We start from the raw sequence: 23,284 nt of genomic DNA on the forward strand, positions 1-23,284 counted from the left end.
CTGGGGCCTTCAGGGTTGAGTCCTCATAAAGGATCGTGACTGGGAGTCGTGTGGCAATGTGGGTGTGTCCCACGTGAATGTCTCGGCCCACCCCTAGCCCAGTCTCTAGGGGCGGGCGTTGGAGTTTAACCGCTCGGGGCAGTCTCTCATATGGTGCTCTATGGCACCACACACAAAACAAGCTCCGTGGGCCCGTCTCCTCTGTGCATCCGGTGCCCTAAATGTTGCCCTACTCGTGTCCATAGCTTCGTCAGTAGGGGGAGCTGTGGTCCCACGGAGCGCAGGGGCCGTGGAGCGTGGGGAAGGCGGAGCGCGGTCGGAACCGGAAGGGAGAGGGACGGCGCGTGCCCAACCACGCCCTTCGTCTCGTTCCCGCCGACGTTCTTCTAACCGGTTGTCTAACCGTATGACAAGAGCGATGAGCCCATCTAAATCCCGCGGTTCGTCCTTAGCCACCAGGTGCTCCTTAAGAACCAACGACAGTCCGTTTACAAAGGCGGCGCGGAGCGCAGTGCTATTCCAGCCGGACCTCGCAGCCGCGATGCGGAAGTCGACTGCATAGGCAGCTGCGCTCCGACGCCCCTGTCTCATTGACAGTAGCACGGTTGAAGCGGTTTCGCCTCTATTAGGGTGATCGAACACGGTTCTGAGCTCCCTTACAAACCCATCATATGTCAGAAGGAGCCGTGAATTCTGCTCCCAGAGCGCTGTAGCCCAAGCGCGTGCCTCACCGCGAAGCAGGTTTATTACATAAGCTACCTTGCTAGCATCGGTCGCGTACATGACTGGACGCTGTGCGAAGACGAGCGAGCACTGCATAAGAAAGTCTGCGCACGTCTCCACACAGCCTCCGTACGGCTCTGGGGGGCTTATGTAAGCTTCAGGGGAAGGTGGGGGGGGGTCGTTGGACGACCAGTGGAACATCGCTGTTACGCACAGGGTCGACGGGAGGGAGAGCCGCAGCGACGCCCAGGGGGCGCGCTTCCACTTGTGCGGCGAGAGCATCCACCCTGCGGTTCAGGAGGACGTTCTGCTCGGTCATTAAATCCATCCGAGTCGTGAAAGCGGCGAGGATCCGCTGCAACTCACCGATCACCCCTCCCGAGGACGCCTGCGCGTCCTGGTCTTCCATTGGCCATTCAACAGCCGGTTGACGCCCCTCGGGATCCATGACGCTGGCCGAGATATCCTGTTGTGAAAGTGTAGGAACACGGACCCACAACAGGGGGCGCAAATGAACGGACAATGGAGGAGTCAATTAACACTGTTTTTACTGTTGTGAAACAGGCACAACAAACACAACCGATTACAATATTGAAACTGAGTTCAATTACAACGGTGTCGTGTGGGCAGGCTCGACGATAGGAGACGTCTGTCCAAGTCGAACCGGAACCAACCCGATTTCCTCTGCCACCGAACCCCGGGAATACTGGAGCCGCTAAGTCCCGAATTCCCAGGTGGCCACTGCCTCCGCTCGTCGGATCCGGTACTGCTGGCAAGAAACAGAAACAGTCAGGTGTGGGTGCGGCTGCACCCAGCAACACGGAGGGTGGAGAGTCCACCTCCACCTCTCGTCAACAACAATCAAGAAGTGTAGGAAGGTGAGTACTTATCCAATTGCTGTCCGGTAGTCAGCTGTCCTACAAATAATCAACAAGAATACAATTATAGTCACACGTATGTGTAGGCGGAGATTGTTACCTCTTTGATACGGCGATATCTCGGCAAATGAGGTGGAGATGCCGTCCTGCTGATATACCTCCTTGTTGATTGGGATCAGCTGTCTCCAGTGATGGGTGACAGCTGTCATCCTGGCTGCTCCTGTAAGGCGGCAGCGCCCTCCGGTGCCTGGAGCCCGCACTCCAGGCAGGGCGCCCTCTAGTGGTGGTGGGCCAGCAGTACCTCCTCTTCAGCGGCCCACACAACACCTCCCTTCAATACGGTGCAGTCGTCTTGTCCCCTTTGCAGAAGAGCACCCCCAGAGTATGATGTTTCCACCCCCATGCTTCACGGTTGGGATGGTTTTCTTGGGGTTGTTCTCATCCTCTAAACATGGTAAGTGGAGTTGATTCCAAAAAGCTCTATTCTGGTCTCATCTGACCACATGACCTTCTCCCATGCCTCCTCTGCATCATCTAGATGGTCACTGGTGAACTTCAAATGCGCCTGGACATGTGCTGGCTTGAGCAGGGGGACCTTGCTGCCCTGCAGGATTTTAAACCATGACAGCATCATGTGTTACTAATGTAATCTTTGTGACTGTGGTCCCAGCTCTCTTCAGGTCATTGACCAGGTCCTCCTGTGTAGTTCTGAGCTTTCTCAGAATCATCCTTACCCCACAAAGTGAGATCTTGCATGGAATCCCAGACCGAGGGAGATTGACAGTCACCTTGTGTTTCTTCCACTTTCTAATAAATAATCATAACAGTTGTTGTCTTCTACCAAGCTGCTTGCCTGTTGTCCTGTAGTCCATCCCAGCCTTGTGCAGGTCTACAGTTTTGACCCTGGTGTCCTTAGACAGCTCTTTGGTCTTGGCTATGGTGGACAGGTTGGAGTGTGATTGATTGAGTGTGTGAACAGGTGTCTTTTATACAGGTAACAAGTTCAAACAGGTGCAATTAATACAGGTAAAGAGTGCAGAATAAGAGGGCTTCTTAAAGAAAAATTAACAGGTCTGTGAGAGCCAGAATTCTTGCTGGTTGGTAGGTGTTCAAATACTTATTTGCAGCAGTAACATACAAATAAATTATTAAAAAATCATACATTGTGATTTCTGGATTTTTTATTTTTTTAGATTATGTCTCTCACAGTGGACATGCACCTAAGATGAAAATTTCAGACCCCTCCATGATTTCTAAGTGGGAGAACTTGCAAAATTGCAGGGTGTTCAAATACACACTCTTAAGGCTATGAAACTGGGCTATTAGTAAAAAAAAAAGTAGAAAAGGGGGTGTTCACAATAACAGTAGCATCTGCTGTTGACGCTACAAACTCAAAACTATTATGTTCAAACTGCTTTTTTAGCAATCCTGTGAATCACTAAACTACGTAGTATTTAGTTGTATAACCACAGTTTTTCATGATTTCTTCACATCTGCGAGGCATGGAGTCTCTGGTTTTTTTGTCCATTTTTAAACCATTAGAGATTATTGTAGATGAACAGCCTATAATTTTTTGCACCTGCGTATAAAGGATTCAACGGATTCAAAGGATTCAAAAGAAGTTTATTGTCATATGCACATTGGAACATGTTCCCTGCACAATGAAATGTGTTTACTGCATTTTACCCATCCTAGTTGCCAGTTAGCAGCAGAGTTTTCCCCTCTCCAATCAACTTTTTAATCAAACTACACTGTTCTTCTGAACAATGTCTTGAACGTCCCATTTTCCTCAGGCTTTCAAAGAGAAAAGCATGTTCAACAGGTGCTGGCTTCATCCTTAAATAGGGGACACCTGATTCACACCTGTTTGTTCCACAAAATTGACAAACTCACTGACTGAATGCCACACTACTATTATTGTCAACACCCCCTTTTCTACTTTTTTTTTTTTACTAATAGCCCAATTTCATAGCCTTAAGAGTGTGCATATCATGAATGCTTGGTCTCGTTGGATTTGTGAGAATCTACTGAATCTACTGGTACCTTGTTTCCCATGTAACAATAAGAAATATACTCAAAACCTGGATTACTACTATTATTCTGAACACTACTGTATATATATATATATATATATATATATATATAAGCAGTGCAGGATCTCGTTAGTACTTGGATAGGAGACCACTTTGGAACACCAGCGGCTGTGTGTGTTTCTCCAGGTTACACTGGAGTTGCATCAGGAAGGGCATCGGCGTAAAACTTGTGACAAATACCAGTACGAATCTGGCTCTATCTGCTGTGGCGACACCAAACTCCAGCATCTTAATACAAAAGAGAGTTCAATCTCTATGAAAAACAATCTAAATTCACAGTACCAGTGTTGGAGACCGAACGCGTCTGCCCTGCCTTCACTGCGCATGCGTCATTTGGGGCCACAACAGCTCATTTGAGACAGACTCTCTTCACACAAAGCGGTCAAAGGGAATAATGTGATTATTAACCATCACATGACAAAGAAAATCCTCTTAAATCATTCTAAAGTCAGTTTCAAGCAGAAACAAGGCGATAATCTGTGGTTTGCTACTGACGCTTTGAAATGACGGAGGTGCAGTGAACGCAGCACCAGCAGCTTGTACTGCTGCAGCGCTCTGATTGCTTCCTCCATGTTTAATTATGAAATAATGCTGAATTTATGTGGAAATGATTGTTGCACAAAAGCTTCAGATATCTGTTGCTGAGACAGATGATGACTGGAGTGAAGTTTGAAGCAGAAACGAGGTGATAATTGGTGAACCGCAAAAAATGACACATGCGCAGTGAAGGCAGGGAGGACCGAGTTTTAGGGAGACCGTTCGGTTGGCAACACTGGCAATTTAATAACAGGGTGTCACTCTACAATTCTAATGTATCTGACCTCCAGGAGACAGTCAATGAAAAAAATGCACCAGTGGTTATTTAGCTGTGCTATAAGAAGGGGGCGTGTACTCGTGAAATTATTTTGTCTTTTTTGTTGTTGTTTTGTTTTGATACATGTGGTGAAGGAGACAAAAACAAAGTGAATATCAGCTGCTTGGTCGTCTTTTATCACTACAGTGTGACCTACCAAGTTGTCCAGAGTCCTCATCAGGGCTTCAAACTCTTGCTCTCCAATGCGGCTCTTGTGGAGGGGTCCGAACGTGGAGCCGGCCCAGCCCACAGTGCCAGTCGGGTTGGGTTTTTGTGTGGTCTGGTCTAAAAGAATAAGGTTCTGTTCACCACCAGCACAGCACAATGCTGACACCTTGAGCAGAAAAAAAAAAAAAAAAAAAATCAACAGAGCAACAGAAATAATTGTTTTAAAGCTGCAGTATGTACAAGTTAGAGCCATCTAGTGGTCAAGCTGCAGACTGCATTTTTGCAACCTCAATTACATTGTTTTCCCTCCTTTGTTGATGGGGATTCATGATCCCTCACCTTCTCCTCTTGTGATATGCAACATGTGCGATCCTCCATTTTGCAGAAATAAAGGTTCTCAAACATGTTAGCTTGTGCTAGCAACCATTAGGCACCATACAGGGGAAGAACCACTGATTCCTCTTATTTTTCCTTTTCCTTTGTTCTTCAGTCTTCCAGCCGTTCTGCAAAATATGACGACCTCAATGAGGGGCCCCGCTTTGCTAATAAATACCCACACTCGAACCTCCAACCCTGATAAAGGAAACCAACGCTGAAGAGGAGAATCTTGTAGACCCTCTCTACTTTTAAGCTTAGGCTTAAAACTTTCCTTTTTGCTAAAGCTTATAGTTAGGGCTGGATCAGGTGACCCTGAACCATCCCTTAGTTATGCTGCTATAGACGTAGACTGCTGGGGGGTTCCCATGATGCACTGTTTCTTTCTCTTTTTGCTCTGTATGCACCACTCTGCATTTAATCATTAGTGACTGATCTCTGCTCCCCTCCACAGCATGTCTTTTTCCTGGTTCTCTCCCTCAGCCCCAACCAGTCCCAGCAGAAGTGTTGGGAAGGTGTCGTAGCACGGACCCACAACAGGGGGCGCAAATGAACGGACAATGAGTAAGCCAAAAGGTAACAATTTAATGTTGTGACAACACACAACGTACACAGAATTTGTAAAGTCAATTAACACCAGGTGACGTGTGGGTAGGCTCGAAGATAGAAGACCCCGACGAGAGAGAGGCCGCGTCCCACACGGCCTCCACCACCAACGGTCTGAAGAACACCGGAGCCGCCAAGTCCCGAGTCCCCAGGTGACCTCTGTCTTCGGCTGTCGACCCTGGTACTGCTGGCAAAAAGCAGAGACAAGATGAATGAGTGTAAGTCCTTACACTCAGTGGTCCACAGTCTGTACACAGTCAGGAGGAGAACCTCCACCTCCGAATCACACACTCGTGCAGCTCTTGTCTAACCACTTATCTGTTCAGAGAGTGTGGCGCAGTCGTCGTCGTCACGCCACACGCTGAAGTCCCGGATAAGGCAACGTCCACAAGAATAAGCCTGCAAGTGAGATCTGGTTTAGTACACACAAAGTGTCAGATAGCAGAGAAAATACCTCTCGGTAGTCGATTTCTCAGCGGGGAGGTGGAGTTGCAGTCCGGCTTAAGTACTGGTGTAGATGAGTGACAGCTGGTGTGATGAGTGACAGCTGTCACTTCCTCTGGGTCTGGCGCCCTCTCGTGCTTGGAGCCCGCACTCCAAGCAGGGCGCCCTCTGGTGGTAGTGGGCCAGCAGTACCTCCTCTTCAGCGGCCCACACAACAGGACCCCCCCCTCAACGGGCGCCTCCTGGCGCCCGACCTGGCTTGTCCGGGTGTCGTCTGTAGAAATCAGCCAGGAGGGCCGGGTCCAGGATGAAGCTCCTCTTCACCCAGGAGCGTTCTTCAGGTCCATACCCCTCCCAGTCCACCAGATATTGGAACCCCCGGCCCTTACGACGGACATCCAGGAGCCTACGGACCGTCCTAGCAGGCTCCCCGTCGATGAGCCGGGCAGGAGGCGGCGTGGGTCCAGGTGTACAGAGGGGCGAGGTGTGGTGCGGTTTGATACGGGACACGTGGAAGACAGGGTGGATCCGCAGCGAAGCCGGGAGACGGAGCTTTACTGCGGCCGGGTTGATGATCTTGAGGATAGGGAATGGTCCGATGTATCTGTCCTTTAACTTGGGTGAGTCCACACAGAGGGGGATGTCCTTTGTTGACAGCCACACCTCCTGCCCGGGCTGGTACGTGGGGGCCGGGGACCGTCGGCGGTCCGCATGGGACTTGGCCCTCGTCCGGCCCTGTAACAGGGCCGCCACACCCGGCGACATCTCCTGAGGTGGGCCTGGACCGAGGGCACACCGACCTCTCCCTCCACCAGCGGGAACAATGGGGGCTGGTACCCCAAACACACCTCAAAAGGGGAGAGGCCGGTAGCAGACGAAACTTGGCTGTTGTGGGCATACTCGATCCAGGCCAGATGGTGACTCCAGGCCGCCGGATGTGCGGAGGTGACACACCAAAGGGCCTGCTCCAACTCCTGGTTGGCCCGCTCTGCCTGGCCGTTGGTCTGGGGGTGGTACCCGGACGAGAGACTCACGGTGGCCCCCAGCTCCTTGTAGAAACTCTTCCACACCTGTGAAGAGAACTGGGGACCACAATCTGAGACGATGTCCGATGGTATCCCATGCAGCCGCAAGACGTGATGGACCAGGAGGTCTGCTGTCTCCTGGGCCGTCTGGAGCTTCGGGAGGGCCACGAAGTGGGCCGCCTTGGAGAACCGGTCCACTATCGTGAGGATTACGGTGTTGCCCTGGGACGGCGGGAGGCCCGTGATGAAATCCAGGCCGATGTGAGACCAGGGGCGCTGAGGCACTGGCAGGGGTTGGAGGAGGCCCGTCGTCCTCCGATGGTCTGCCTTGCCCCTGGCGCAGATGGTACAGGCCTGGATGTAGTCCCAGACTGTGGTTTCCAGGGACGCCCACCAGAAGCGCTGCTGGACTACTGCCACGGTCCTACGCACTCCGGGATGACAGGAGAGCTTGGACCCGTGACAGAAGTCCAATACGGCAGCTCTTGCCTCTGGTGGGACATACAGTCTGTCCTTGGGGCCAGTCCCCGGGTCCAGGCTCCTGGTCAGGGCCTCCCGGACGGTCTTCTCCACGTCCCAGGTAAGGGTGGCCACGACAGTGGACTCGGGGATGATGGTCTCGGTGGGGTTCGACAGCCCCGCTTTGGCTTCTTCTTCGTGCACCCGGGACAATGCATCTGATTTTTGGTTCTTGGTCCCGGGGTGACATGTGATCCCGAAGTCAAAGCGCCCGAAGAACAGAGACCAGCGGGCTTGCCTGGGGTTCAGCCGCTTGGCGGTCCAGATGTACTCCAGGTTCCGATGGTCAGTGAAAACCGTGAAGGGCAACGACGCCCCCTCCAGCAGGTGTCTCCACTCTTCAAGAGCCTCCTTCACCGCAAGAAGTTCCCGATTGCCAACGTCATAGTTCCGTTCAGCTGGGGTCAACCTGCGGGAATAAAAGGCACAAGGATGGAGAACTTTATCAGCCTCCACGCTCTGGGACAGCACGGCACCTATCCCTGAGTCAGAGGCGTCCACTTCTACTACGTACTGGCGATCAGGATCAGGCTGCACCAGAACTGGTGCAGTCGAGAACCGGCGTTTCAACTCCTGGAACGCGGCTTCGCACCGATCCGACCAGGTGAAGGGGACCTTGGTGGAGGTCAGGGCAGTCAGGGGGCTAACTACCTGACTGTAACCTTTAATGAACCTCCTGTAAAAATTTGCAAAGCCGAGGAACTGCTGTAGTTTCCTGCGGCTTGTTGGTTGGGGCCAATCTCTCACCGCCGCAACCTTAGCCGGATCAGGGGCGACGGAGTTGGAGGAGATTATGAACCCCAGGAAGGACAAAGAAGTGCGGTGGAACTCGCACTTCTCGCCCTTCACAAACAGCCGGTTCTCCAACAACCGCTGTAGGACCTGACGTACATGCTGGACATGGGTCTCAGGGTCCGGGGAAAAGATGAGTATATCGTCCAGATATACGAAGACGAACCGATGCAGGAAGTCCCGCAAGACGTCATTTACCAAAGCTTGGAACGTCGCGGGGGCGTTAGTGAGGCCGAACGGCATGACCAGGTACTCAAAATGACCTAACGGGGTGTTGAATGCCGTCTTCCATTTGTCTCCCTTCCGGATCCGAACCAGGTGGTATGCGTTTCTAAGATCCAATTTCGAAAAGATTTGGGCTCCATGCAGGGGCGTGAACACTGAATCCAACAGAGGTAACGGGTATCGGTTGCGAACCGTGATCTCGTTCAGCCCTCTGTAATCAATGCATGGACGGAGTCCGCCGTCCTTTTTACCCACAAAAAAGAAACCAGCACCCATCGGGGAGGTGGAGTTCCGGATCAGCCCGGCAGCTAAGGAGTCCCGGATGTAGGTCTCCATTGATTCGCGTTCCGGACGTGAGAGGTTGTACAACCTACTGGACGGGTACTCAACGCCCGGGACTAAATCGATGGCACAATCATACGGTCGGTGCGGAGGAAGAGTGAGCGCCAGATCTTTGCTGAAAACGTCAGCAAGACCATGGTACTCCTTAGGCACCGCCGATAGATTGAGGGGGACTTTGACCTCCTCATTAGCTGTAGTGCCGGGGGGAACTGAGGATCCTAAACACTCCCGGTGGCAGGTTTCGCTCCACTGCGTCACAACCCCGGACGGCCAATCGACCCGGGGATTGTGCTTCACCATCCATGGAAAACCCAGAATCACTCGGGAGGTAGACGGTGTTACATGGAACACTATCTCCTCCCTGTGATTCCCAGACACAACCAAGGTCACTGGTTGTGTCTGATGTGTGATTAATGGAAGCAGGGTGCCATCTAGTGCTCGCACCTGCACTGGTGCCGGCAGAGCCACCAGAGGGAGCCCTACTTCCTTTGCCCATCTGCTGTCCAGCAGATTCCCTTCTGACCCCGTGTCTATCAGTGCTGGGGCGTGAAGGGTTAAATCCCCACAAAGGATTGTTACTGGGATTCGTGCCGATCTGCGGGGTCTTTCCGCGTGTGTGTTATGGCCCACCCTTAGCCCAGTTTCTAAGGACGGGCGTTGTAGTTTGACCGTTCAGGGCAGTCCCTCTGCATGTGCTCACAAGAGCCGCAGACAAAACACTCCCCGCGGGCCAGTCTCCTTTGTCTGACATTTGATCTTACTTTGGCCCTGCTCGTGTCCATAGCCTCCTCAGCAGGGGGAGCTGTAGCCACACGGGGCTCTCTGGCAGTGAAGCGTGGGGACGACGTCACCTTGTCAGAACCGGAAGGGGGAGGGACGGCTCGTGCCTGGCCCCCCCCCCCCCGGCCTGCTCCCGACGATGCTCATTCAAACGGTTGTCTAAGCGTATAACCAAATCGACAAGCCCGTCAAAATCCTGCGGTTCCTCCTTAGCCAGTACGTGCTCCTTAAGGACCGGGGACAGCCCACTTACAAAGGCGGCGCGGAGCGCAACGTTATTCCAGCCGGACCTCACTGCCGCGATGCGGAAGTCGACTGCATACTCGGCTGCGCTACGGCGCCCCTGTCTCATCGACAGCAGCACGTTTGAAGCGGTCTCGCCTCTGTTGGGATGATCAAACACTTGTTTGAACTCCCGTACAAACCCAGTATAAGACGTTAGGAGCCGTGAGTTCTGCTCCCAAAGCGCCGTAGCCCATGCGCGTGCCTCTCCTCGAAGCAGATTAATAACATAAGCTACCCGGCTAGCGTCTGATGCGTACATGACAGGGCGCTGTGAAAAGACGAGCGAACACTGCATGAGGAAGTCCGCGCACGTCTCGACACAGCCCCCATACGGTTCCGGAGGGCTTATGTATGCTTCAGGAGACGGTGGGGGGGTTCGTTGAACGACCAGTGGTACGTCTGAAACAGGCCCAGGACCAGCCAGAGGAGGAGCTGCAGCAGCGCCCTGATCGTGCGCTTCCACCCTGGCGGCGAGAGCCTCCACTCTCCGATTAAGGAGGACATTCTGCTCGGTCACTAAATCCAACCGAGCCGTGAAGGCGGTTAAGATCTGCTGCAGCTCACTCAACACACCTCCCGCTGACGCCTGCGCTCCTGGCTCTTCCATTGGCCGTTCACGCTCGAGCTGACGCCCCTCGGAATCCATGACGAGTGGCCGAGAAATCCTGTTGGGAAGGTGTCGTAGCACAGACCCACAACAGGGGGCGCAAATGAACGGACAATGAGTAAGCCAAAAGGTAACAATTTAATGTTGTGACAACACACAACGTAACACACAGAATTTGTAAAGTCAATTAACACCAGGTGACGTGTGGGTAGGCTCGAAGATAGAAGACCCCGACGAGAGAGAGGCCGCGTCCCACACGGCCTCCACCACCAACGGTCTGAAGAACACCGGAGCCGCCAAGTCCCGAGTCCCCAGGTGACCTCTGTCTTCGGCTGTCGACCCTGGTACTGCTGGCAAAAAGCAGAGACAAGATGAATGAGTGTAAGTCCTTACACTCAGTGGTCCACAGTCTGTACACAGTCAGGAGGAGAACCTCCACCTCCGAATCACACACTCGTGCAGCTCTTGTCTAACCACTTATCTGTTCAGAGAGTGTGGCGCAGTCGTCGTCGTCACGCCACACGCTGAAGTCCCGGATAAGGCAACGTCCACAAGAATAAGCCTGCAAGTGAGATCTGGTTTAGTACACACAAAGTGTCAGATAGCAGAGAAAATACCTCTCGGTAGTCGATTTCTCGGCGGGGAGGTGGAGTTGCAGTCCGGCTTAAGTACTGGTGTAGATGAGTGACAGCTGGTGTGATGAGTGACAGCTGTCACTTCCTCTGGGTCTGGCGCCCTCTCGTGCTTGGAGCCCGCACTCCAAGCAGGGCGCCCTCTGGTGGTAGTGGGCCAGCAGTACCTCCTCTTCAGCGGCCCACACAACAAGAAGACTGCCCCTCCCTGAGCCTGGTTCTGCTGGAGGTTTCTTCCTGTTAAAAGGGAGTTTTTCCTTCCCACTGTAGCCAAGTGCTTGCTCACAGGGGGTCGTTTTGACCGTTGGGGTTTTACATAATTATTGTATGGCCTTGCCTTACAATATAAAGCGCCTTGGGGCAACTGTTTGTTGTGATTTGGCGCTATATAAAAAAATTGATTGATTGATTGATTGATAGATTGTTGAATTGGCTGCTTGACGTTGGCTCTGAAATTGAGTCACTTCCAATTTATGAGTTGGCCGAGAGGCGGCGTTAAGCATGGTCAACATGTGGACATCCAGAGCTGCACTATTTGAATTTCAAAACTGCTCTTCTGAAAAGCTATAGGTGTCGTCACACAGGGTTTGTCCAGTGTATATATGAAGGGTGCCCACGCAAAACCCAGAAAGTCCATGAAACATAAAAGAAAATAAAAAAAAGGGAATTTAACGGAAACTGCATGTAAACCCCTCGTATACAGTCTGTGTAAACATCCTTAAATCCCTAATGCTGCTGCATTAATTTTCCCTTAAAGCACTGTCACACCTTGGCAATTTAGCCTGCGTATGCTGTTGTATTAAATATTTGGCCAGTACGCTGGCGTACCTCTAATAAGTTATGGGTAATACCCCCCGTCACGCTAGAGGCCGAATGAGCCCGAATCACATCTGAATGAAAATTCGGCCCACACTGGGGGAGTGTCGAGGTGCATTCGAAAACGTTGGACAGCATTCTCAGAGCAGTCTAAACAGTCAGGCACTGTTGTGTGGCCGGCACAAATGTTTTGCACGACTGAGCAAAACATGACTGTTCTACGACTGTTCATAACAATCTTGGAGCAGTCGAGGTGGAACCAGTATCGAGCGACAGTCAAAGTGCCGCCTGACTGCAGTCTGACTGCATTCTAAGCAATCAGATGGCGTGAAAACAGCATTTGAGACATTCTGATCACGTTTGTGTGGTTCAGCATGCCGCCATGGCCGAATGTCCCGAATGTGCCTGAACGCACCACAAGTGTGCCTCGAGTGTTGCTGGATTATATTCTGCTGAACCACAATCAGACTGCAATCTTACAGCTTGTAAGTGCATTCTTATTGATCTTACTGCATTCTGGCAGCTGTCCGGATACTCTTACTGTGTCCACGTACATTTGTACTGCGTTTGGAGGCTCATACACACGGCATGTGCACAAATCAATCGGGGCGGGTCTGCGCAGTCTGGGTGTTTTTTTTTCTGTGTTCTGTGTTCTGTGTTTTTTTTTTTTTTGGCAAAGACCATTCACCCAACCGTTGGGCAGATAAATATAACGTCTTATCTTATTCATCCAACTGTGATCGTTGGTTTGACACAGTTCCCTGGGTGTGATGAGCCAAACAGAACTGCTTTAGATCACAGCCCCTCCGCGGGCTGCAAACCCTCCCGCAGCGGGCAAGAAAATATCCGCCGTTTTTCCCCGTGTTTAAAACCGGAAGTGAACTAAGCGCGCTTATTGGTCAGTTGAGGTTGGGGATATATGCTTGCGTATTTACTTTACTGAACCAGCGGTTGAGCGTATACCCACGCTGTTTTTTTGTTTTGTTTTTTTTTACATTCTGCCTGATTCGGCTTGGCTAGGGCTCATTTGTACTACGTGTGATGGAGGTATAAGTACTGTATAAGTTAAGAGCACAGTGAAGCACGCTGGTATATGTTGACGTACAATGAGGTCGTCCACAAATTTTGTGCATGCACAATATTTTTGACGCATGCCGGCGTGTGGCTGATACGTTCTACATACGCGGCCAGAAGTTGTAGGTAAGTTATGCGAATGTTGACACACTTGTATGTTACTCAGAAGTCAAAATACACTGAGATAATGTCTAGTGCATCCAAAAATTATTTCTAACCTATGAGTAACTTGCTTTGAACCTATGTGTGTAACTTATATTGAACTTCTCGTATTGATGTATTTAGATGCATTTGACGTGTTCCAGACGACCACAGAACTCACTGAACGTGTCTGCTACCCTGTAATGGCATATTGGCAGCGTTTTTAATATGGCGGCATATGCTGGCTAAACCGTCACGGTGTGATAGCTGTGTAACTTGTTCGACGTAAGCAGCGTATTCAGCAAATTTTTCACAAGTCGGCATTCGCTGGCTAAACCATCACGGTGTGACAGGCCCATTGGAAAACTCTTTATTTTGCATCTTCTGTCTACAGGACTACGGGTGTACACCATCTACAGGATCTGCTGCAGCCAGGTAATCCAGAGGACACACGGCCATTAAAATCAGTCACCTTACAGTGAAATCGAGCATGTGGAGGGTTTGGATGCAGTGCAGGTCTGTTGGCTGAATTGCAGCTGCTGCTCACTAATGTGTCCACATGTAAAAGTGGTGCCTACTCACAGACACCTACACAAATGTGAGGCTCATCTTCTCCAGCAGAGTCCAGTGAGCCAGCAGGAGAACGTGAATGTGTCTGTGTGCAGTACCTGTATCTGGCATGCGGCCTGGATGTGGTAGATCATGTAGAAGGCCTCCTCCATGGACTTGCCCAGCGCCATGATGCCGTGGTTCCTCAGCACCAGAACCTGAGACACACAGCACGACATTGTAATGACCCCCAAGATCATTTCTTACATCTTTTCTCAAGCTGTTATCTTTTTTCTGAAACAATTCTTACATCATTTATCAGTTTTTACATATTTTCTTGATCAGGTCTTATGTCTTTTCTTCAATATTTTGTGTGTATTTTTTTTATCATAGTTTATGTCTCTTCTAATCAGTTCTGCATTTTTGTTAACAATTTTTGTGCCTTTTTTGGAACATTTATCTTGTAAACTATTTAACTATTTTTCATCTTTATTCCATCAAGGTTGATGTCTTTCCTTAATCATGGCTCACAGCTAACATTTTCAACATTTTTATCAAACAGCTCTTATATTTTAGTTTTATTGATCTCTTTTTATGTCTTTTCTCAAATATTTTTCTCTTTTCTTAAAGTATTTACATTTTTTCTCAAATAGCTCATATATTTTGATAGTTTTCATGACCTCTTATTATGTCTTTTCTCAAACATTTATCTGTTAGGAAAATAAACACTTTTTTCTTAAATAGTTGGTGCATTTTTTTTAAATCACATTTTATGTCTCTTCTAATCAGGTCTTTCTGTTAAGAATTCTTGAGCCTTTCCATGAACATTTATCTTGTAAAATATTTTTTGTCTTTAATTGAAGAAGTTTTATGCCTTTTCTTGACCTATGTCATATAGTCTATCTTTTTGAAACAGTTGTTGTCTTTTCACAAACATTTTTATCTTTTCTTAAAGTTTCTATTTTTTTCTCAAACAGCTCTTATATTTTAGTTTTACTGATCTGTTATTACATCTTTCTCGAACATTTATCTCTGTTCTTAAAATTTCTATGTTTTTTCTCAAACAGCTCTTATATTTTAGTTTTATTGATCTCTTATGTCGTTTCACAAACATTTTTCTCTTTTCTTACAGTTTCTATGTTTTTTCTCAAACAGCTCTTATATTTTAGTTTTATTGATCACTTATGTCATTTCTCAAACATTTTTCTCTTTTCTTAAAGTTTCTATGTTTTTTTCTCAAACAGCTCTTATATTTTAGTTTTATTGATCTCTTATGTCATTTCTCAAACATTTTTCTCTTTTCTTAAAGTTTCTATGTTTTTTCTCAAACAGCTCTTATATTTTAGTTTTATTGATCTCTTATGTCATTTCTCAAACATTTTTCTCTTTTCTTAAAGTTTCTATGTTTTTTTCTCAAACAGCTCTTATATTTTAGTTTTATTGATCTCTTATTATGTCTTTTCACAACATTTTCTCTTTTCTTAAAGTTTATGTTTTTCTCAAACAGCTCTTATATTTCAGTTTTACTGATCTCTTATTATGTCTTTTCGCAAACATTTTTCTCTGTTCTTAACGTTTCTAAGTTGTTTCTCAAAGACCTCTTATATTTTAGTTTTACTAATCTCTTATTATGTCTTTTTTGCAAACATTGATCTCTTTTCTTAAAGTTTCTATGTTTTTTCTCAAACAGCTCTTATATTTTAGTTTTACTGATCTCTTCTTATGTCTTTTCTCAAACATTTTGCTCTGTTCTTAGTTTCTATGTTTTTCTCAAACAGCGCTTATGTTTTAGTTTTACTGATCTCTTTTTATGTCTTTTCGCAAACATTTTTCTCTTTTCTTAAAGTATTTACATTTTTTCTCAAATAGCTCATATATTTTGATAGTTTTCGTGACCTCTTATTATGTCTTTTCTCAAACATTTATCTGTTAGGAAAATAAACACTTTTTCTTAAATAGTTGGTTCATTTTTTTAATCACATTTTACGTCTCTTCTAATCAGGTCTTTCTGTTATTAATTCTTGTGCTTTTCCATGAACATTTATCTTGTAAAATATTTTTTGTCTTTAATTGAAGAAGTTTTATGCCTTTTCTTGACCTATGTCATATAGTCTGTCTTTTTGAAACAGTTTTTGTCTTTTCACAAACATTTTTCTCTTTTCTTAAAGTTTCTATTTTTTTCTCAAACAGCTCTTATACGAGGTCTATTAGAAAAGTATCCAACCTTATTTTTTTCAAAACCCATATGGATTTGAATCACGTGTGATTACATCAGACATGCTTGAACCCTCGTGGGCATGCGAGAGTTTTTTCACGCCTGTCGGTTACGTCATTCGCCTGTGGGCAGTCTTTGAGTGAGGAGTCGCCCACCCTCTCGTCGTTTTTTTCATTGTTTAGGAATGGCTCAGAGACTGCTGCTTTGTTTGATAAAATTTTTTTCAAAAACTGTAAGGCACAACTGAGTGGACACCATTCGATAAATTCAGCTGGTTTTCGGTAAAAATTTTAACGGCTGATGAGAGATTTTGGTCTGGTAGTGTCGCCGTAAGGACGGTCCACGGCACCTGACGGCGATCTGCGCTTCGAGGCGGCAGCGTCTCGCCGTTTCAAGTTGAAAACTTCCACATTTCAGGCTCTGTTCACCCAGTAAGTCGTCAGAGAACAGAGAACTTTCAGAAGAAGTCGGCATGAGGAGTTTATTCGGACATTCCATTGTTAACGGACATTTTGTAATGAAAGAACGTGCAGGCAGAGTCGCATGTCGGGCCGGACCCGACCGCGGGGGGTCGCGACAGGAAAAACACCTCAGTTGGAAACATTAACGGGCAAGTTGGAACATGCCCAAGCTGTTAAACAATTTCTCAGTTACTCACTTGTTGAAAGCCATCAAAAGCCGCCTGAATTTTACAAATGGTTTTCAACATGGAGGTGTTTTTCCTGTCGCGGCGCACACAGATTTGCCGAGTTGTCACGGAAACGACTCGGCGAATTTGCGCGCACGTCTTTCATTAAAAAATGTCCTTAAACAGTGGAATGTCCGCATGAAGTCCTCGTGCCGGCCTCTTCTGAATCTTCTCTGTTCTCTCACGACGTACTGGGTGAATTAAGCCTTAAATTAGGATGTTTTCAGGTCGAAACAGGCCGACGATGGCGCCTGGAAGCGCTGCAGGACGTCCTGCTCCATGGGAAGTCCTTACAGCGACAGAAACACCCCATAATCTCTCATCAGCCATTAAACTTTTCACCGAAAACCAGCTTAATTTCTCGAATAGTGTCCACTCGGATATTCCTCACAGGTCCAGAAAAAATGTTGATAAAGCAACGCGCACCGTCTCGAGCAGCGTGTGAAACAAAGGAATTCAGCCGAGAGGGCGGGACCACATCTCACTCAAGGCCTGCCCACAGGGAAATGACGTCACCGACACGTGTGAAAAAACTCACGCATGCGCACGAGGGTTCAAGCATGATTGGTGTAATCGCACGTCATTCAAATCCATATAGTTAAAAAAAAATAAAAGGGTCGGTTTATTGTCTAATAGACCTCGTATTTTAGTTTTACTGATCTCTTATTACATCTTTCTCAAACATTTTTTCTCTTTTCTTAAAGTTTTTATGTTTTTTCTCAAACAGCTCTTATATTTTAGTTTTATTAATCTCTTATTATGTCTTTTCACAAACATTTTTCTCTCTTCTTAAAGTTTCTGTTTATTCTCAAACAGCTCTTATATTTAGTTTTACTGATCTCTTATTATGTCTTTTCACAAAACATTTTGCTCTGTTCTTAAAGTTTCTATGTTTTTCTCAAACAGCACTTATATTTTAGTTTTACTGATCTCTTTTTATGTCTTTTCGCAAACATTTTTCTCTTTTCTTAAAGTTTCTAAGTTTTTTCTGAACAGCTCATTTTAGTTTTACTGATCTCTTATTATGTCTTTTTGCAAACATTTTTCTCTTTTCTTGAAGTTTCTATGTTTTTTCTCAAACAGCTCTTATATTTTAGTTTTATTGATGTCTTTTCTCAAACATTTATCTCTGTTCTTAAACAGGTTTTTAACATCTTTTCTCAAACTGTTCTTACGTCATTTCTTGATCAGGTATTATGGTATCTCTTTACTTAAATGGTGCTTATGTTTTTTCTTGATCATGTCTTTTTTGTCTCTTCTAATCAGTTCTCTTCTCACCCTTCAGACTGACACAGCTCCCGCAGATTTAAACCCATGTGAGAGTGGCGGGTGATGCCGTTTGTCTACTGACCTTACAGGTGGGCCCCAGGCTCTTCTGTAGCTCCACCCTGTCCTCCTCCTCTTCCATCACACCATTGTAGTCATAGTACGCCACATCACCAACCAGCAGAGCCTCATGGGACAGCGGCAGGAGGCCGGACTTCATTGATGACACCTACAGACAACAGCAGTGCACAGAAACCAGGCTCATGGGGTTCCAGTCTGCTCTCAGTGCTACACAATTTCATAATGTGAGTTTAACCAAATTATTAAACATGTGTAAACTTGGGAGTCTTCAAATGGATCTGGACTGACTCACTGCGGCTGTAGCTGGCGTGTGGAGGTGAAGTAGACAACGAACATCTGGCCGGGCCGAGTAGATGGCCGAGTGCAGACTGAACTTCTCTGAATCCACCCCTAGGCTGGTACTTGCCCTTCTCCACGACCTCGCCCAGAATATTCACCTTAACCTGTGGACCACAGCACCACCATGAGCACGTGTTGCCACAAACATCGCTACAGGTTTCACCTGACAAAAATAAACAGCTGAAATCGTACGCACACAGTAGCAAAGTAAAATTTGAGTATATATATATATATATATATATATATTATATATATATATATATATAATATATATATATATATATATATATATATATATATATATATATATATATAGTAGTAAGTATGTAAGTCCATTCAGCTGCTCCCTTGTTTGCACTCAGGGTTGCCACAGCAACACCAAGGTGGCTCTGCATGTTGAATTGGCACAGGTTTTACACTGGATACCCTTCTTGAAACATGGAACAAGGTTAATGCGCTTGGTTTCATTGCAGAAGGTTCCGGGTTCAAATCCCACCCCTGCCACATTTCTCCATGTAATGTGGAGTTGCGTCAGGAAGGGCATCCAGTGTAAAACCTGTGCCAATTCAACATGCAGATCCACCATGGATTTGCTGTGGTGACCCGAGTGCAAACAAGGGAGCAGCTGAAGGGACTTACTTACTTATATAAACCATAACCAGCAAAAATCTATTTAAGCATAAAAATTCAAAAAGAAAAAAATAATATAGCACCTTCAACTGCACCACAGACTAAAACAGTTAAATGTGGTCTATTAAACATTAGGTCTCTCTCGTCTAAGTCCCTGTTGGTAATGATATAATAATTGATCAACATATTGATTTATTCTGCCTAACAGAAACCTGGTTACAGCAGGATGATATGTTAGTTTAAATGAGTCAACACCCCCGAGTCACACTAACTGTCAGAAGCTGCTCGTAGCACGGGCCGAGGCGGAGGATTAGCAGCAATCTTCCATTCCAGCTTATTAATTAATCAAAAACCCAGACAGAGCTTTAATTCATTTGAAAGCTTGACTCTTAGTCTTGTCCATTCCAAATTGGAAGTCCCAAAAACCAGTTTTATTTGTTATTATCTATCGTCCACCTGGTCGTTACTGTGAGTTTCTCTGTGAATTTTCAGACCTTTTGTCTGACTTAGTGCTTAGCTCAGATAAGATAATTATAGTGGGCGATTTAACATCCACACAGATGCTGAGAATGACAGCCTCAACACTGCATTTAATCTATTATTAGACTCTATTGGCTTTGCTCAAAAAGTAAATGAGTCCACCCACCACTTTAATCATATCTTAGATCTTGTTCTGACTTATGGTATGGAAATAGAAGACTTTAACAGTATTCCCTGAAACTCCCTTCTGTCTGATCATTTCTTAATAACATTTACATTTACTCTGATGGACTACCCAGCAGTGGGGAATAAGTTTCATTACACTAGAAGTCTTTCAGAAAGCGCTGTAACTAGGTTTAAGGATATGATTCCTTCTTTATGTTCTCTAATGCCATATACCAACACAGTGCAGAGTAGCTACCTAAACTCTGTAAGGGAGATAGAGTATCTCGTCAATAGTTTTACATCCTCATTGAAGACAACTTTGGATGCTGTAGCTCCTCTGAAAAAGAGAGCTTTAAATCAGAAGTGTCTGACTCCGTGTATAACTCACAAACTCGTAGCTTAAAGCAGATAACCCGTAAGTTGGAGAGGAATGGCGTCTCACTAATTTAGAAGATCTTCACTTAGCCTGGAAAAAAGAGTCTGTTGCTCTATAAAAAAGCCCTCCGTTAGGACATCTTTCTACTCATCACTAATTGAAAGAAAATAAGAACAACCCCAGGTTTCTTTCAGCACTGTAGCCAGGCTGACAAAGAGTCAGAGCTCTATTGAGCTGAGTATTCCATTAACTTTAACTAGTAATGACTTCATGACTTTCTTTGCTAACAAAATTTTAACTATTAGAGAAAAAATTACTCATAACCATCCCAAAGACGTATCGTTATCTTTGGCTGTTCTCAGTGATGCCGGTATTTGGTTAGACTCTTTCTCTCCGATTGTTCTGTCTGAGTTATTTTCATTAGTTACTTCATCCAAACCATCAACATGTTTATTAGACCCCAGTCCTGCCAGGCTGCTCAAGGAAGCCCTACCATTATTTAATGCTTCGATCTTAAATATGATCAATCTATCTTTGTTAGTTGGCTATGTACCACAGGCTTTTAAGGTGGCAGTAATTAAACCATTACTTAAAAAGCCATCACTTGAACCCAAGCTATCTTAGCTAATTATAGGCCAATCTCCAACCTTCCTTTTCTCTCAAAAATTCTTGAAAGGGTAGTTGTAAAACAGCTAACTGATCATCTGCAGAGGAATGGTCTATTTGAAGAGTTTCAGTCAGGTTTTAGAATTCATCATAGTACAGAAACAGCATTAGTGAAGGTTACAAATGATCTTCTTATGGCCTCGGACAGTGGACTCATCTCTGTGCTTGTTCTGTTAGACCTCAGTGCTGCTTTTGATACTGTTGATCATAAAATTTTATTACAGAGATTAGAGCATCCCATAGGTATTAAAGGCACTGCGCTGCGGTGGTTTGAATCATATTTGTCTAATAGATTACAGTTTGTTCATGTAAATGGGGAATCTTCTTCACAGACTAAAGTTAATTATGGAGTTCCACAAGGTTCTGTGCTAGGACCAATTTTATTCACTTTATACATGCTTCCCTTAGGCAGTATTATTAGACGGTATTGCTTAAATTTTCATCGTTACGCAGATGATACCCAGCTTTATCTATCCATGAAGCCAGAGGACACACACCAATTAGCTAAACTGCAGGATTGTCTTACAGACATAAAGACATGGATGACCTCTAATTTCCTGCTTTTAAACTCAGATAAAACTGAAGTTATTGTACTTGGCCCCACAAATCTTAGAAACATGGTGTCTAACCAGATCCTTACTCTGGATGGCATTACCCTGACCTCTAGTGGTACTGTGAGAAATCTTGGAGTCATTTTTGATCAGGATATGTCATTCAAAGCGCATATTAAACAAATATGTAGGACTGCTTTTTTGCATTTACGCAATATCTCTAAAATCAGAAAGGTCTTGTCTCAGAGTGATGCTGAAAAACTAATTCATGCATTTATTTCCTCTAGGCTGGACTATTGTAATTCATTATTATCAGGTTGTCCTAAAAGTTCCCTAAAAAGCCTTCAGTTAATTCAAAATGCTGCAGCTAGAGTACTGACGGGGACTAGCAGGAGAGAGCATATCTCACCCATATTGGCCTCTCTTCATTGGCTTCCTGTTAATTCTAGAATAGAATTTAAAATTCTTCTTCTTACTTATAAGGTTTTGAATAATCAGGTCCCATCTTATCTTAGGGACCTCGTAGTACCATATCACCCCATTAGAGCGCTTCGCTCTCAGACTGCAGGCTTACTTGTAGTTCCTAGGGTTTGTAAGAGTAGAATGGGAGGCAGAGCCTTCAGCTTTCAGGCTCCTCTCCTGTGGAACCAGCTCCCAATTCAGATCAGGGAGACAGACACCCTCTCTACTTTTAAGATTAGGCTTAAAACTTTCCTTTTTGCTAAAGCTTATAGTTAGGGCTGGATCAGGTGACCCTGAACCATCCCTTAGTTATGCTGTTATAGACGTAGACTGCTGGGGGGTTCCCATGATGCACTGTTTCTTTCTCTTTTTGCTCTGTATGCACCACTCTGCATTTAATCATTAGTGATCGATCTCTGCTCCCCTCCACAGCATGTCTTTTTCCCGGTTTTCTCCCTCAGCCCCAACCAGTCCCAGCAGAAGACTGCCCCTCCCTGAGCCTGGTTCTGCTGGAGGTTTCTTCCTGTTAAAAGGGAGTTTTTCCTTCCCACTGTAGCCAAGTGCTTGCTCACAGGGGGTCGTTTTGACCGTTGGGGTTTTACATAATTATTGTATGGCCTTGCCTTGCAATATAAAGCGCCTTGGGGCAACTGTTTGTTGTGATTTGGCGCTATATAAAAAAATTGATTGATTGATTGATATATATATGTTAATGAGGTCAATCCTAGGGGCCAAGGTCGTGTCTGCCTGTTCATATGTTGGCCTGCTCCTTATTTGAAGGATGAATGCAGTTTTTCCTCCAGCGCGTGCGTTACAGCACATATTTTACAGGTCTGGATCTGGATCTGGAACTGGACCGATGCTGTGTTCATAACAGTCACATAACACACAGGGTCTAGAAGACTTTACATTTGCGTTGTGCTTTGAGGTGAATAATCCTATGACTGGCTGATGTGTAAATCCCAGTGTTATTAAGATGTGCAGGATTTCTGAGTTCCATGAAGGCTTCACCTCAGCAGGTAGTGAATGTAAACCAGTGAAGTCACTTGCTGGAGGTTTTGGTTGAACCCTGAGAACCTGCAGACTCACATCATCAGAGCAAACAATATTTCTAATAAATCTACCTGACAGATGGTTATAAAGTCAAAGAAGCCTCACCAGACTGGAGCCCATGACCTCGCTGTAGCTCAGGCCGTCTGGAAGCACCAGGAAGTGTTCCAGCTCCTTACTGACACAAAGCTGTAACAGCAAACACCAGAGAAAACTTTAAATGCAGATTTTACACCATTTTTTAAATTACACATTAACTGTCTACACTTGAAATTGTTTGATGAATTGTAAAAAATCTGACACAATCTGATTGTATCCAGCAAACGTTAACTTCACAAGCAAAAGTTTCATGAAAACCTATCACTCCCCAACCGCCACCAACACTAAA

The 23,284-nt window shown here is 46.0% G+C and overlaps 1 protein-coding gene across 1 annotated transcript in view; it reads right to left on the reverse strand.

The window, feature by feature from the left end:
* Positions 1-23,284, reverse strand: part of LOC117511232 (beta-adducin-like) — a 107,141-nt gene that overhangs the window by 37,494 nt on the left and 46,363 nt on the right. Inside the window, 6 exon segments of the mRNA XM_034171234.1 lie at positions 4,705-4,881; positions 14,047-14,145; positions 18,182-18,325; positions 18,470-18,580; positions 18,582-18,620; positions 23,005-23,085. Of these exon segments, the coding sequence (XP_034027125.1) occupies positions 4,705-4,881; positions 14,047-14,145; positions 18,182-18,325; positions 18,470-18,580; positions 18,582-18,620; positions 23,005-23,085 (651 nt within the window).

This window comes from Thalassophryne amazonica, chromosome 5 (assembly GCF_902500255.1).
Source record: "Thalassophryne amazonica chromosome 5, fThaAma1.1, whole genome shotgun sequence".
NCBI classification, from domain to species: domain Eukaryota; kingdom Metazoa; phylum Chordata; class Actinopteri; order Batrachoidiformes; family Batrachoididae; genus Thalassophryne; species Thalassophryne amazonica.